General features: G+C 49.7%; 6 protein-coding genes across 6 annotated transcripts; 4 read left to right on the forward strand and 2 right to left on the reverse strand.

The window, feature by feature from the left end:
* Positions 1-1,349: 1,349 nt before the first annotated feature.
* J7T55_000454 (uncharacterized protein) lies at positions 1,350-1,825 on the reverse strand (the record flags this gene model as incomplete). The annotated part of the gene is made up of 3 exons (XM_053136150.1): positions 1,350-1,403; positions 1,465-1,717; positions 1,782-1,825. 3 exons carry the CDS (start codon positions 1,823-1,825, stop codon positions 1,350-1,352), a joined length of 351 nt encoding a protein of 116 aa, XP_052986251.1.
* A 953-nt stretch (positions 1,826-2,778) lies between these two features.
* On the forward strand, positions 2,779-3,655 carry J7T55_000455 (uncharacterized protein; the record flags this gene model as incomplete). Its single annotated transcript, XM_053136151.1, has 2 exons — positions 2,779-2,944; positions 3,006-3,655. The coding sequence occupies 2 exons, from the start codon at positions 2,779-2,781 to the stop codon at positions 3,653-3,655; spliced, it is 816 nt and encodes a 271-aa protein (XP_052986252.1).
* A 2,668-nt stretch (positions 3,656-6,323) lies between these two features.
* J7T55_000456 (uncharacterized protein) lies at positions 6,324-7,069 on the forward strand (the record flags this gene model as incomplete). The annotated part of the gene is made up of 2 exons (XM_053136152.1): positions 6,324-6,740; positions 6,851-7,069. 2 exons carry the CDS (start codon positions 6,324-6,326, stop codon positions 7,067-7,069), a joined length of 636 nt encoding a protein of 211 aa, XP_052986253.1.
* A 260-nt stretch (positions 7,070-7,329) lies between these two features.
* On the reverse strand, positions 7,330-8,978 carry J7T55_000457 (uncharacterized protein; the record flags this gene model as incomplete). Its single annotated transcript, XM_053136153.1, has 4 exons — positions 7,330-8,537; positions 8,600-8,659; positions 8,742-8,802; positions 8,874-8,978. The coding sequence occupies 4 exons, from the start codon at positions 8,976-8,978 to the stop codon at positions 7,330-7,332; spliced, it is 1,434 nt and encodes a 477-aa protein (XP_052986254.1).
* A 1,341-nt stretch (positions 8,979-10,319) lies between these two features.
* On the forward strand, positions 10,320-12,233 carry J7T55_000458 (uncharacterized protein; the record flags this gene model as incomplete). The annotated part of the gene is made up of 7 exons (XM_053136154.1): positions 10,320-10,395; positions 10,459-10,552; positions 10,614-10,676; positions 10,748-10,884; positions 10,954-10,967; positions 11,030-11,194; positions 11,256-12,233. 7 exons carry the CDS (start codon positions 10,320-10,322, stop codon positions 12,231-12,233), a joined length of 1,527 nt encoding a protein of 508 aa, XP_052986255.1.
* A 263-nt stretch (positions 12,234-12,496) lies between these two features.
* J7T55_000459 (uncharacterized protein) lies at positions 12,497-12,847 on the forward strand (the record flags this gene model as incomplete). Its single annotated transcript, XM_053136155.1, has 1 exon — positions 12,497-12,847. The coding sequence occupies one exon, from the start codon at positions 12,497-12,499 to the stop codon at positions 12,845-12,847; it is 351 nt and encodes a 116-aa protein (XP_052986256.1).
* Between the last annotated feature and the right edge of the window lie 2,853 nt (positions 12,848-15,700).

Here is a 15,700-nt window from a genome sequence, read left to right on the forward strand (position 1 = left end):
TGCGTGCAGGCCTGACTCAGAATGATGGGCTCATTTGCTTGGTTGTTGCGGTGATTGAGTTATCAGATTAGCTTTAAGGTTAGCGTTGATCCATCGTTGCTCCAGATCCTCTTTCGGGTGTTCCTGAGCAGCTCGGTTGTCTCCGCATCCTGGTCTAGAACATCTATATCGGGCCCGAAACCTCGCACTCTGTCAGTTTTAATTTCGTTAGGTCGATTTCGGAGTCCACACATCCTCGCTATCTAGTTGGATTGGATTGGTTGTTTATCTGACCCTCTGTGGTATCCTCGCTTTCTCGAATGATCATGGAGGAGAAGCAGTAGGACTTCTTTTGCCCCAGAATTTGAGTGCCGGTGACTATTCTCTACTTCTCCGCAGACACCCACTTGGCGCCAAACTAACAAAATTACAGTTGACAGAGTGTAAGCCCAACAGCCGCACTAATCGCATGAAGTCTCAAGGGTCCATAGATATTTGCGCAGTTAGGGCAACTATTGGACTGGTCTCACGTGCAATGAACGTCTTCTGAGAGCAAATTCGGGCGAGGGCTACCCGAAGAGCGTTTCTCTGCGAGCTCATTAGCTGAGTGGACATTGGGCATGACTGAAAACGTCACTGCCGTGTACCTGACATTAGCTGGAGCCCCGTAGGGTGCTCTCCGGCAAGGCGGAAAGTTGCCCCTGCAACCAATGGGTCACTGGACCCGCGCCCAAATCCCGTCCCGCAGTGCATGACTAGTGTACTAATGGATGTCGTTCTCTTTGTGATTTACACTCAAGGGTACATGAACACAAGCCGGCAAGATCCGAGCTGAGTCATTGTCGCTGGACTGCTCTCACCCAATGTCAACATTTGAGGAAATTACACCTCGTTTCACTGTGTCAAGAGAATGGCACTTGGCCACGTGGGCAAGGTGAACAGTGGGGAGGAGCTTCGAAGCGCGTTCTGCTGTCATCCCAACCCCGCGGACGCCCCATTCTGGGCGGAAGTGGCATGTCTTGGCCACCGTAGCTCCATCCATCCCCCTGTAACTTGCAGTTCGCTTGGGGGCTACGGAACGAACTGTTTACGACGGGACTTGAGACGCCATCAAAATATGAAATGGAACAATCTTGAATGGGTATTACAACTTTTTGTCAAAACTAAAGAAAGCAGTATCATGAAGTCGCAATGAAAACCCGGAAGTCAAAACAGAGGTGTAGTTGAACAGCAATTGATTGTTTTGTCGAAGTAAATACGGCAGAAATGAATATCTACGTCCAGAAGAGAATCCGACTACACTATGGTATCAATTATTTGTATCTATTAAAGCGCTTTCCATAACTATTCCTTCCGCAATTTTGAATCCTTTAATTGGCCTCAGCTCCCTGGGTGCCGCACTTCTTCTCGCAGTAGTAGGTCATCTAAAGCAAAGCATTGGTCAGTGCTTCATCCTAGGTGCTGTAGAGCTGAGCTACGACATACCTCATCGCCACCGATGTGCCAGCCGGCGGAATTGCACTGGAGACCATCGAAAGTGCAATCAGGGCACTTGTCCCATTGCTTGTTACCAGTGTTGCGGTTCTTGTAGTAGCCGCAGGCACATTGGGTGCCCGCAGTGTCGATTTCGTAGTCCTTGTAGGAACCGTAGGTTATGCCATAAGGTGTACCATTGCCAGTGCTGCCGTACGTTCTGCTTTTGACGCAGACAGCCGAGCTGTGGAGCTTAGCGAACGTCCTGAAGTCAAATCAGTCAGTACACCCGTGCACCATGACGAAGATCGCGTGGAGGTGTAACATACACGGCGGTAACAACCGCAAAAGTGGCGAGCGTGGAGATCTGCATTTTGGCTGTGCGTTGGGGAAACAAAGGGAGAGGGCCTTGGTTGAAGATTGGACAACTGAGTCAAGTGGAAAAGATGATGTAGAGAAGAAGATTTGACGAGTGGTTTGAGCTCAGTTAAACGGAACGGCGAAACTGATAGTTGAAATAAATCTTCGGTTTGGGGAGTAATGAATGGCGTTGAAAGGTGTTCGCCTAAGGATGCTGATAATGATATCTCGTAATCACTCTGCTTTGTGCGTTTTCCTCGTTGAATCGTGGGCAATCTATTGGACGCTATCTATCGAGAATTTTGCTCCTTCATCACGACGTCGAATTCCGTAATCTTAGTGCTATTTGCGGGTGATGTCTAACGCGCTATCACATTGGAAATTTGTCAAGCCTCTATCTCAAGAAGGTTGACCGACTACTAAGTCACTCTCGTGACGGTTGCTGAGTCGTGTGGTATGGGGGCCGCTAGAGTCGATTAAGAACGACAACACGACACTGGCTGATCCTTCCTGATTCGGATCACATTGAAGGCGTGCCACACAGGTTCTCAGGAACAGTTTGTTACGACGAGATACCAGAATGGAGAAAGTCAACCCCTGAATATACCAGGAAAGGATCTCAAATCTGGTTGGTTTGCTCCACCCAACGGACAAGGTCCAGGGTGAACCGTCCTGCAGGAACATGCTTGTTGAGAACGTGCTCGACTAGCCATCAAACTTCGGATGAACGCAATCGCACCTCCAGACGACCTACACGGCGGCCGGTGGGCGGGCGTGCCACTTCGCTGATCATTGATGTGACTGTCTAAGTTTATCTCATGAGTTGCAAACACTAAGTCGGGGCGCTCTTTCGAATATCTATAAAGCCTCTCGAGAATTCCACCGGATAGGACCTGTTTCTCATCACTGTCAACCTCATCCACTCACTCCTCTCTTGCGAGGCATCTCCGGTCTTTCTTGCCCAACATGGTTTCTATTCGCCTTATCACCCTCCTGTCGGCCTTCGCTGCTGCAGTCAGCGCCGCCCCGGCCCCTATAATCGACGAGAGCGATGCCGCCCTCAACATTACTGAGACTGCCGACCGAGACCTCCGTAACGGAGAGATGATTGTTTTCGGAAACAATGGCCGCAGTTAGTTCACCTCCAGAAGTCTGGTGAATCGGTTCGTACTGACTTTGCATGTGTTGTGTAGCTGCCATCATTACCGAAGCCACCTGGAAGCTTCTGCTGAAGGTTGAGGGCATCGACGCGGAGACTCCCGAGATCGACCACGACTACCTTAAGGCTGGCGAGGGTCTTGCTGAGATCCCTGTCAACCACACCGACGTCGCGCTCGGCAAGCGTGACTGCAACGCCAACTACCAGTTCGTTGTTGACCGCCAACAACGTTTCGTCGACTGGGACGTGCAGATGTCCCCCGTCGTCATCGGTGCCGGCAGCAAGGGCATCGACATCACCATCTCCAAGTCCTACGCGATTTCCAACGGCGTTACTGCGGGCGGTTCTTTCGACATTAGCAAGCTGGTTGAGAAGCTCGGTCTCACCTTCAAGGTCGACTACTCGCGCACCTGGACCACCACCCAGGGTTACCTCATCCGCGGCACCGTCGACGCTGGCTACACTGGTGTCGTTATCACTCGCCCCTGGACCAACCGCAAGTACGGCCGCACCTTCCAGGGCTGTGTTGGCGCTCTCCACCAGACCGGTACCTTCATGGCCGACTCTCACGAGGATGGCTCCTACGAGGGTGTCACCTGGGTCGGTGGTGCCATCACTGCCTGCATCAAGAAGCAGAGCTCCATCCCTCTGTCCCGCTGCAACGGCAGCGGCAACTTCCGATAAACGGCTTCATACTGCTTTGAACGTCTCGAACTTGAGGTATATCATAATCGCAGGCTTCCGAGTTTTATCTGCAGCGGCATCTTCCACCGCAGTTCGCAACGCGGAACCGCGGTGCATTGTGAGCAAATTGGGAATGAGGGAACGTGGTTACCCACACTAAACTTTGTAAACACTTCTTCTCCTGTACTTAGTCTTGGTACAATGAACATATTGTAATAATGGCCATCTAAGGCCATAATAAATCGAAGGGGTACCCAAATCCTGCTTGTTCCTGTCCTGATATAGTGAATTATTCCCTCTGTAACAACTTCTCATTCGTTGTGGAATATCACATGCAAGTCATGGGCCTGAAGAGCTGAGCATGCCTGAGCATCTTCATTACCTCGGAGTGGAATGCGTCAAGCCGCAATTACGTCTGCCACATGTGCTGTTCGGCTCGGAGAAGATTGTCCACAGCGAATGACATAGTTGTCGGTTCTACCTCTCAATAAAGACATGAGAAAAAAAAATTGTCACATGTCACCCAAATAGTTAGCTTCGAGAAGCATTGTAAAGGTGGGCCTGGGCGGCTCGTTTCCGGAGTCTATACGTTGTATTCCATGTCGCATTTCTATGCAGTAGATGGTGTCAATTAATTCCTTACAATCTCTAATGGGTTCTGACGAGGTTGAATTGAGGACTTTGATGAAACTAATATCCATGGCCGTAAAAACCCAATTCATCCCACGATATTCAGTCAAAGATTCGATGAAGAACTGTAGAGTTGATAAGCAATCAAGAGGAAATGACTACACCGTGAGGAGAGGGTTCTAACTAAAATACGTTTCCTATGAAGAGACTACTTGCCTCGACTCAATATTGGTGAGAAGGTGATGTTCCAAATTTGCAAAAGAAGGGTGAGATCGGTAGGGCTGATGACAGTCATTTGCTCTATGGTGCGCAAAAGAGCGGCTAGAAGCATCACGAGAGGAATTCAAATGCATTTACTATGACAAAACTTCTTGCAATTGTAGACTAATTTAAAAGACAACAAAATTGGGCCGTTTGAAATAGTCTAAAGATCAACGTTAGGAGCAGTCTCCGATTACTCAACATAGCCATACTGTCATTATTTGAGACAACGTGATGGACAACTTGATATCCGCAAAAAGTATTAAAACTAGACCGCAAAATTTCCCTCGCACAACCAGAAGATCTCAACAATTAAATGTTCTCAGCGGGAACACCTACTTTCCGCCCTGGCGAAGAGTGAATGCAATGCTCGGAGCTGTGACAAGATTCCGCCGCCTTTTGTGTTTTCAAATGCCAAATGTCAGTTCCAGCCGATCAGATCACTATTGCTTAGTGACGTTAAGTACGTCTCGGAGTATTCCATAGTAATCCAGGATACTTGACAAAAAAAACATACAACACCGGGCATTCGCCGGTCGTCACCGACCCGACTACTACTCCAGCCCTCATTAGCTTATCTATGGGAGAGCGGACGGGATCCCGAGTTGTCTAATGGGTATGGTCGTATGTGACAGACACAGGAGCGAGTAGGACTAATACCATGATGTGTTGTGACGAGAATTGGGCGGTCATACGCAACGAACCCTGAGATCAGACGAGGCTGAGTAGCGGAGGTCCAGCGGATGTTACACACTCAGCTCGCAACCAATTTTATGCCCAATCTCACATGGGATATCGCCCTTCTCATCCGCTTTCTCCACAAATCAGCTGAAGATTCCAACATGATTGTAGACGACATAACGCGTTACCCGCCATCAGGGTTGAATATCCATCATTGTCGGTGCAGGTCCTGGAGGTCTATTCGCTCCTCTCGAATGTTGGAGAAAATGGCACAATGTCTGACTCCTGGGAAAATTATCTGAATCATCGTCTATAGGTACGTTTTTGGTCAATTCCATGCTGAAATTTGGTGAATAAGTATGTCGGTTGACATCGTGTCCCTGGGTCCGTTAGCCTGGACCACTCTCATCATTGTCCACAGATGCTAAGAGAACACAATAAGTTGAGAACTGATGCCAAAATTATGCCATGTCATAACGATCTTGCCATCAACGGAGTTTGAATTCAACAGAGAAGGCGTGGCGATGCATGCAGCGTTTCCGCTGAGGGTAAGTGGGGTCTTCGGACCCTGAGCGCCTCTGACGAGCCAGTAGTATTCCCCAGGGCGTCGGCCGGGGCGTTCATGGTTGCCAATCGTTTGGTGCCGAAGGCTATTGAGGGCTGACGGGAAAGAGTACTTGGAATCCGGCCAAACGGCATGGCGGTGTTTTCTTATATCGCGATACAAGGGTATAGCCTGATCACGCGGCGCTTATCGGCTGAACCGGCGTTGAAGTTCAAATAAGCTAAGTTTAGCAGCGGGAGCGGGTTATATAATAGATCCCGAACGCTAAGCATATGGGAGGGGCTGATGTTACCGACTTATTGCCAGTGGAAAGAAACATCTTTACAGCCCAGTAGGGGGGCTATGAAACTGTATAAGAAGTCAGAGACATCCCGCTCTCAAAAGTGATAAGTCCAGTTATCCAATACGTCCAAGGCCCAAGCCTGCTTATTTGATACCACCCTTGATTTCGTATACGCCCGCGGTTTTCCACCGTCGCTATTAATTTGTCTTTCATACGACCGACCTCCGCCTTAGATTCACGTGCCAAATATGACGAGCCCCGAGACTATGCCTGAACGATGGGCTGCGGCTTGGTCCAACAACGATTCAGCCGCTTTCGCAAAGCTCTTTGCCCCACAGGCTGTGTACACCGACCACGCGTATCAGCTTATCATAACCAAGATAGAGAATCACCACAGGGGCTGGCGGAGGGCCAACCCCAACTTTAAGGCTATTCTCGACCCTTCGACGCCGATCTGGTGGGCTAAGGACCATTCCGAAAACGACAGAAAAATGAGCTGCAGTTTCAGGACCATCATGACCGGGACGTTTTCAGAGTCGCTCCCATCAAAGCCGGCATCAGGCAAGGATTGGTGCTTTTCAGCAATGGTACATTTAGCCATGGAAGACGGGCTGATTACACGGTGTGACGAGTTTTACCGAGATAGTTTCGACATGGGCGTCCCGGTGGAACAATTCACCCGAGTTAATTAAACATAGGATAGTGAGAGAAGAAAATCTCAATTATTAATTATGAAAAAGCCAAGTATGCTTACAAGAATACCAAAGCTGTGAAGATTCGAACTCTGGGATTCAATATGGAAGAAATAGTTCTCAAAAGAATTTGGAGGGGTGCGAACTTTTGTATGGCCATCTTCATCAAAGTCTATTATATGCGACGAAATGCGCAGCGTGACAAGATTTGGAATGCCATGAGCGCCGACGAGAAGGACCATTACCTTGCTACAACCACCGATGAAGGCAACAAGCGTCTCGATTTCCGGTTCGCACACTGAATCTCGGGCATACAAGGGGATTTAGTTGATCAATTTTCGCAAATTTACGTCAGGAAGTAGATTCGATGGATAGAGCGGCTCGAACCTATATGTAGAAAACGAGAGTACCTAGGACAAAAGCTCCACAAGCGTAGTATTCATCCGTCGTCACCCCGTGCATGACAATATGTTTAGTTTTAGCAAAATACAACGGTTCATCGGATTGATTTTCTTTTAAATATAGTTACTGGATTCTAAAATAATACAAAATAACGCAGTCACTACTCTGGCCACAACCTGGGTCCGGAGCCAGGCGGACCGAGCCAGAGCGCGGTAGTAATGCTGGCAAATGCTGCTATGATTGATAAACTCCAGGTCATGGTCGGCCAGTCGCTGGCATCCCTTATCAGGCCCGCAATTATGGGCCCTAAGAGGCAACCTCCCGCGAAAGCAACGTTGAACAGACTGTAGGTCTGCGCGTATGCACCTTTTTTGCCAAACAAACCAGGCCTGTCGCGCTCTATGTCTCGGAGGGCAAACGTTAACTCGACCAAAACAGGAGTCATGATGCCATTCACGACCAACCCAATGCCAACAAGCAAGACACACAACACCACGATCTGAGAGGTGGAGTCATGCGTGACGAAACGCAAGAGGACAAGGAGAGGGACTGTGCAGACGAATCCGCCAGTGGCTAGCCAGCGGGAACCATACCGGTCGGCAAGCCAGCCTGCTATTGGTTCGAGGAAGGATGGAATTGCGATCGGAAGAAAGATCAATCCAGCCCCCAGACTGTCCCAATGGAAAGTGGTTGTGACAAATATCGGAAGAACAGCGTCGAACGCGGTGAGGAGAATCGACACGGCAAGGGCAGCCCACAGAGTCGCCAAAACTCGAGGAGATGAGAGTAAGACTAGGAAGGCTTGGCTTCTTTCCGCAGCTCCTCCCGTCGTGCTTACGGTCGAACGAGTATGGCTGATGACCTGGCGTACGCTAGACTCAGTATTCCCAACGTCTGCTCTCTCTTCATCGGGGGAGTTGGTTCCTTCCGGCTTCTGTTGTTGTGTCACCTCGGGATGATCGTCCTCTTTGATCCACTTCGCAGCCACTTGCTTCTCAATCATGACCAGTCGCAGCACGATGTCTATGGCGAGAAGGCCAAAGCACATGCCAAACACAGCGTAGTATCCTGCTCGACTGAATACGATGCCACCTAGCAGAGGCGCGAGGAGCAACCCGAGCCCCATCGAAATGCCGGTGGTTCCCAGCATCTGACCAGTCTCATCCTGGTCAGCCGTGTCTACGAGGAGCGCGAGGCCCACCGACCATACGACGGCGGCGGAAACACCTTGACATATGCGCCCGGCGATGAACATGCCGATGTGCGACGCGGCCATCAGGATCGCAGTGCTGGCCGCGAGGGCGAAGAGCCCAATGAGAAAGGGGACACGCCGGGAGGAAGTGTGATCAGCTAACCACCCAGTGAACGCTATCCAGGCGCTATTAGTCGTCCAGACCAACATGCATCACGGATGAAGAAGGAATGCTCACGAGATGCGACAAGAACAGCTGCTCCATATACGGCGAGCAAGATTGATACCCATCGTTGCACTGGACAACAGAGTTAGCGAGATGGCCCATCCTCTGGGAAGTAAACACAGAATGGTTGCATTACCGTCTTCCTTAGGTATACCTGCCCTATCATGAATAGCAGAAGGTATCACAGGCACGATGACTCCATATAGAAACAAATCCTGAATATCGAAGTTAGCTAAATTTCGAAGTGACGACTAGCAGATGCCAATGAGTAAGTGAGGCCACGCACGGTGAAGATGGCAACGCAGATCGAGGTGAGGATAAGCTTCTTGCTACTCCTGAACGCCAGCGCCACGGGCGGCTTTTGGGAATGGTTCCTCCCTAACGACTTCATTTCTGTCGGAAGCTCTAAAGTTGCCTTCGGAGTGAGGACGGGGGCAGTGTTGGAAAGTGAAGTTAATGGTCAATCGTTATTTACGAACGGGTAGCTTCCTAGTAAATAGGATATATGTAATTCTTATTAGCTTAGGTAATTAACCTATCTTTCTCTGCTTGCTCCAGCAGATTCGGAACTCGGAGCCCACGGGCTGCGAGCCCCATTCTTTCGGGGCCCTCTCGGCGTCGAATCCGTGCGTTCTTGCAAACATACCTCCTTGAAACCACAGCTCTCGATGACGAGTAGCGAGGCCGATCACGGTGTTTCGTCTCCTAGCAGAATCTTGCACGAAGAGTCGGTCAAGGAATGTTCCCATGGAAATCGCAGCGACGGAAGTGATAATCACGAAGCGCCGGGATCAAGCAAGTCTTCGGCAGCCAATTTGGGTGGCAGTTTTCCCAATACACACCACTATTTTGGACCGGACCCATAGATTACACCCTTTACCAACCAAAATCTCATCAAGGATAGTGGGTAGACTTTGGGAAACTGACTAATAAGCCAATATTTGATTGGCGCTGGCGTAACAAGAAACCAGATGTCGGACAAATCTCAGCCAGTCAAGCTTGGCGCGGCTTGCTCTGACAGGAACGAAACGTCATGTCGAAGGGTTGTATGGGCGGATGGGGCGACATAATTCCGCTAAACCGTAAAGAGTCAACAGAGTGCACTGAAGAAACTGAAGATCATCTCCAGCTCTTGTGAGCTCAGCATTGGCTGAGCAGAGACAGCTTGCGCAGCTTCCTTTTACAGTTCTCGGTTCCCTTCGTTTCATGATCTGAGTTTGCTTTGTTGGATGCTCGACCCCTATTGTCTTCCGGCTGCTGTCAGGCATGTTTCCAATAATACCGGCGTCTTTAATTGACTATGGACAGCTGGCGCTGAGACGCATTCTGGAACAGTCCGAATCACAACGGAATGAGCATCATCATGAAATCTTTCCGACACGCTGATCAAGCTTAGGTAGATCACTTTGTTTGATATCTAATGCCATGGGCAGTGATTACTCACATGCAGAGATGGACAAATAACTTTTAGTCCATATGAGACAGCGACATTTTCTTCATATGAGACAGCTTCAACTGTCAGTTCAATTGATTCTCTGTTTTTGTTTTCGTTTTCTTCAATGCCGACTGGTTCGGCAGGACTGGCTACTGGATAGCTGTTTTTTCCCTTATCATTTTCTCAATTTCTCATCTGAATTGTATTATTTGCATTTTTTGAAATTTCACAACAATCTTTTCCAATCGAGAGACAGAAAAAAAGAGAAAAAGAAAAGAGAAAAAAAGGGAAGCAACTATGGGTTGGGGTGTAGTCGAAAGCGATGTCAACAAGTTCCCTCCGGGGACTGTGAACTTGGTGAACAAACCAGATGGTAATGAGTTGTCCTAGAGTGTGTATCGTTATTTAAGAAGTCTAACAGATATACTCGATACAGACGAGATTTTGGCAGTCCAAGTTGGTGTCAAGAAACGGGGGAATGTTATCCTTCAACCGCAGCCAAGCGACAGTCCTAACGACCCTTTGAATTGGTAACAATGCTTGAGTGAATAACGACGACGAACTCCCAAGAAATTGCTAAGAACGCATCAGGTCTCAATCCCTCAAAATCGCTCACGTGTCGGTCCTCGCCTTTCTGTCCGCTGCGGCAGGTGTGTAAGTCAATACGCTCGCCGCAACCCGTACAATTGACTGGCACGACAAGCTAATATGCGAGATTCTACCAGTGTTCCTGTGATGATCCAGCCAGGCTTAACTATTCTTGCCGACCAATTTCAAGTGTCGCCTGACACTGTTTCTTCCTTGACAATCGGGGCTCTGGCGTTTTGGACAGCGGTTGCAAGTTTCGTCGTCGTGTCTGCAGGTGCTGTCTGGGGGAAAAGACCACTTTATGTGACTAGCGCCTTGGTGTTAACTATTTCTAATCTTATAGCCTACAAATCGGATGTAAGAAAGACCCGAATTCGCTTATTCGCTGCTTCGCTCTGCTGACCAGGTCAAACACCCAGAACTTCGGGTTACTTGTTGCCATGCGAACAATTACCGGCTTGGCGTCGGCCCCTGGTTTCTCGCTTCTCACGGCTACCATAGCAGATATCTTCTTCGTCCACGAGCGGGGCTTCTACATAGCCATATGGAACATCTGTCTCGGGTCTGGCGGACAGATTGGGTGCGTACTATAGACTTAGCTTCCAGTAGCGATAGGAGCGGTACTAACACAACTATCATACACAGACAGGTTATTTGCGGATTCATTATCGAGGATCTCGTGTCCCTGCAGTGTTTGGGTTTGCCGCAATCGTCTTTGCTCTTCTCATGGTGGCATCGTACTTCCTTGCCCTGGAATCTACATACGACCGACCAGAACCAAAAGCCATTGATTACGATAGCAAAGATGACTTCGACTTCGAGGACGAGGAAGACCTAAAAGCTCCTAGGGCATCACAAGTCAAAAAACCCTACTTTCAGCAACTCGCACTTTGGAACGGACGGCTGAGCAACCAGTCGTTCTGGCTTGGAGTCGTGAAGCCTTTCGGTCTGATCGTATTCCCAGCCGTGGCCTATGGCGTTCTTGCTTTCACAGTAGCCTTCTCCTTCCTCGTCGGCGTCCCCATATTAACCTCGGTGGTCTTTGCTCAGCCCCCATACAACCTTACGCCCTCGCAAATCGGCCTCACCAATCTTCCACTCGTTGCTGTATCTATCATTGGTGGCCTCTTCACCGGCTGGTTCGCCAACGTGGCAGGCAACTACATGGCGAGGACGAACGGCAGCCAGGCGGGCGTGTTTGAGCCGGAGTTCCGCTTGGTCCTGCTGGTCATATCTGGCCCGATCACTACAGCAGGCCTCATCGGCACCGGCATAGCTCTTGATCAGGCTCTTCCGCTGGCGTGGGTCCTGGTCTGGATGTCAGTGTTCTCCTTCGGTACCTTGTTCAACGTGCAGGTGATTCTGACGTACGTGGTGGACTGTTTCCCGGAGAAGTCCGGGCAAGCCTTCTCAACTATCAACCTTGTTTCGTCCCTTGTCATTTTCGTGGGCTCCGGAGTTTTGATCACATGGTACGAGACGGTAGGGCCCATGGTTGTGTTCGGGTCCCTCGCTGCTGCGAGCTTCATCACATTGGTCACAACCATACCTCTTTACGTATTTGGCAAGAGGATGAGAGCTTATATGGCTGGACTTGAGTGGACACACAAGCTTCTGAATTGAGGAATTTGAGAAATCTGGGGGCTGGTATATACAACCCTCGATAGAATTTGTAATCACAAGTACCTCCCGTGTTCCTTACAAATACCATCCATCTACTACAACTTGAGGAACATGTGGTAATACAGCTGGCCCATGCATATATATATATATTTATGTGTGCGGAAGACCTTCGTAGACAACTCTTCCGAAGGCAGATACTGATTTAGCAATGTCACTGTCTCCAGAGTTGTGTTGATACGAAGCTATCCACAACTCTGTTCCCCATGGAGGCAGCCCTGGGAGCCGTCCACCTGGAAGGGATTTTTGGCAACCCCCGAAAACATCTTGAATTACACCTCCATGGCAAATCCGACGAAGATCTCGGAAGAAACCTCGTGATCCCCGGCCACCTCTCGGCCACCTCTCGGCCACCCCTAGTCGTCCACCCTACGAAGCCCAGTACCCACTTTGCACCGGATCCATGGCTCAGGCACGTGTTCGCCAGAGACAGCGAGGTCCAGGAGCACGAGCCACTATCCGGGGGCACCGAAAGCGACGCTCTTTTCGCGGTGTTCAAGGAGCACTTGAGCAACGTCCCCGCATATTGCTCTCTCTTGAGCTCTGAGGTCTCATAGGGGCTTGAGGCCAGCAAGGGAACTGAGTGAGTTATGTCTCTCGTTCTACACAGGCTCCTTGGTGCTACTGGTCATTTTGCTGACATTGTATGGTGATTGATAGTGAAGAGACCCTTGGGGCGGCGGGCTGACGGTATGGTGGCATTTTACGTATCGAGCCGCAGTGGGGACATGGGGCCAGACTGTGAGGCGTGCGGGTTGTTATGAGCTGGGTGAATGCGGCCGGGTGGTGGTGGGAAGGCCTCACGAGGTTCAACTTTGTTCCGTGTTGTAGACTATATGTCTCTATCGATCAGCCCCGGGTTTGTTCATGGCAGTGTATTGAAATGAAGGTTTCACAATCCTATTTAAACCATGGCAAAATAGAGTATATTGTAACGATGAGCATTTAGAGTACCGCCATATAGGAGTCACCATGACAAAGGATGATCAATGCAATGCACTGGCACGAGTGACTGTTTGTGGCGTCGGAGATTTTGGGATTCGAGTGGTTGGGAGGGGGGTGGTTGCAGTGTAAGCAAAGAGCAATTTGACCGGTGTCACAGTACCCCTAACCCTTGTATCAAACTTCAAAATGCAGCAGGAAGTTGGTGGATTTGGTCCACAAATCTGTCCCCAAGACAGTCTTCACAAATCTATCATCATCATTGTGAGCCATCTTGGTCAATATCTGTCAGCTGCGAGAAGCATCTGATGCTTTTTCGATGATGCGACCATTGGCGTGGAGATGCATATCACGCCGTGGGCACGCAACGTGGCACGATCCCCGCGCGCAACGCCACAGATTCTATACAGCTTGCATGTCTGCCAGACTGGACTACCATCCTCACCGGCAGCCCCTGAGCCGATCGTACTCGCAACATGTCCAGGTCAAGACGGAAGGCATCGCTGACGAACCAGCGAGGCACGGACGTGGTTCGTCTGAGCTTGATATGGAATGGCCCTGGGACGACATGTCGAATTTATCTGTTGCAGAACAGGAAGCCCGATTTCAGGTGCACAAGATGGGTCACATATGGAGCAGGATCATGCAACCTTGCCCTGTCTGTAAGTGGCCGCACTCGATCGCGGACTGCCCCTTGATCTTCGAACACAGCCCTATCAAACCCTCGCGGATACGTGAGAGACGAATCGCATTCCAAGAGCGAATGGAAAAGTCCCAGGAGTTGCATGAGACGGTGATGTATTTAAGAACAAAATTCACACGTAGATTGCCCTCGGGCAATCTTGTTCCACTACCGCGGTCCAAGACCCTCGATGCGCCACCTCTGGCAAGAGGTAATATGAATTTCCCTCTCGTCAATGCTTCATTACATTAACTCTCAGTTGGCTCACATGATATTGAGTGGAATAGAATACCTCTCAAAGTTTGATTATTCTGTGCGGTTCCTTCGCAGCCGGATCAACGACGACTCGAACTTTAGAATTCGGCCAGAGTATTCCTATTACACGGGATATTACCCGACAACCGATGATGACGGAAGACCGTTTCTGATTCTGTTTTTCAATTCCGCTCGTTTCGATGACGCTATGCTATCCGGTATGTCTGCCCTCTCTCTTCATCTAGCACCTGCGCATATGGTACGACAATAATGTCTGCATGGTCCCCAGAGTCACTTAAGAGCTATGGTCATGAGACTGGGAAGGTTTCAGATGTCGTCGAAAAGGTTGCCCGACTTACTGGAGTACACCCGATCAGATGACGAGGTTTACTGACAAGCCAGTAAGAGATCAAACTTATACGTACTTTCGTGGCTCAGTATAACAGAGGGACGAAGGTAACATTCAAACGATGCTGTTCAGGCGGTCTGAGCTAAATGAGCTTTTGCAGTCTTTACTTGGCTCCTCCCCCGAGCTTGACACAAGACCGATTGGCATTGTAATAGTGAGGTACGTGACATGCATCTCTGGCTATCGCCACCCACGTTTTGAGTCCTTCTTGTTACAGAGCCATTCATTCATGAATCATGTTGGAGGAAAGACCTAGCAGCTGATTTACATACGTCATTAGCGGACGGTGGCACACATCCCGCAGCATCGTTTCGTCTGGTATCCAGTGTCTAAATCTCATCATCGCGAGTGAGCATAACTGGTATCACGGTGATCTTCGGTGGGGCATCCATGTCGGAACTGAAGACAACAAATTGGACGGTGTGAATCCCTATTGGAGCAGCGGATCTCTGGTGGATTTGGTCGGCAGAACTGGCCCCTTCTATCTCGACATTGCGGCCGACACCAAGTATGCCGTTGACGAAAACAAGACTGGCTGGGTGATTAGAGCCGCGGTTGCGCTTCTGAGAGATGTTAGAGAACCGGTCGAGCACTTCCTCGGCATAGAGGGCAGAGAGGGCATGATCGAGAATTACTACCGCATATGCACATGGTGGAGAATGCTCCTTCCCCGCGCGGCAGCGCTCTATGGTCTGGATAGCCCCCAGTATAGGGCATTTCTAGGTACTCTTGGGCACCCCTCCGACAGGCGGAAGGCAGAAAATCCGGACATCTTTGGGCTCGCCGCCCTGCCGAGATGGAAGCACATTCTATCGAGGATTTCCTTGGCAGATAAACCATATGATGACCAGGTCATATGGAGAAGCATTTTCAGTCAGAGAGAATACAGAGGAGGCGCGGACTGAGGGACTTAATCACAGTTTTCTCAGGATCTTCACCGCCTCCGCCGCCGACCGCATGGATTTATGGCGGCTTTGATTGCTCGCGCCGCCGGCAAATTCCGCGTACATAAAAGGCATTCAAAGGTTTGCTTGCTTCCGAGGTTTTGTGTCGGTCTCGATATTCAGTGAGAACCTACGAGGAAGATACCTCGCTCTTGTAAAAACAATACAGAATGAGAGA

Source organism: Diaporthe amygdali (genome assembly GCF_026229845.1).
Source record: "Diaporthe amygdali strain CAA958 chromosome Unknown NODE_66_length_86194_cov_61_089297, whole genome shotgun sequence".
In the NCBI taxonomy this organism is placed as follows: Eukaryota; Fungi; Ascomycota; class Sordariomycetes; order Diaporthales; family Diaporthaceae; genus Diaporthe; species Diaporthe amygdali.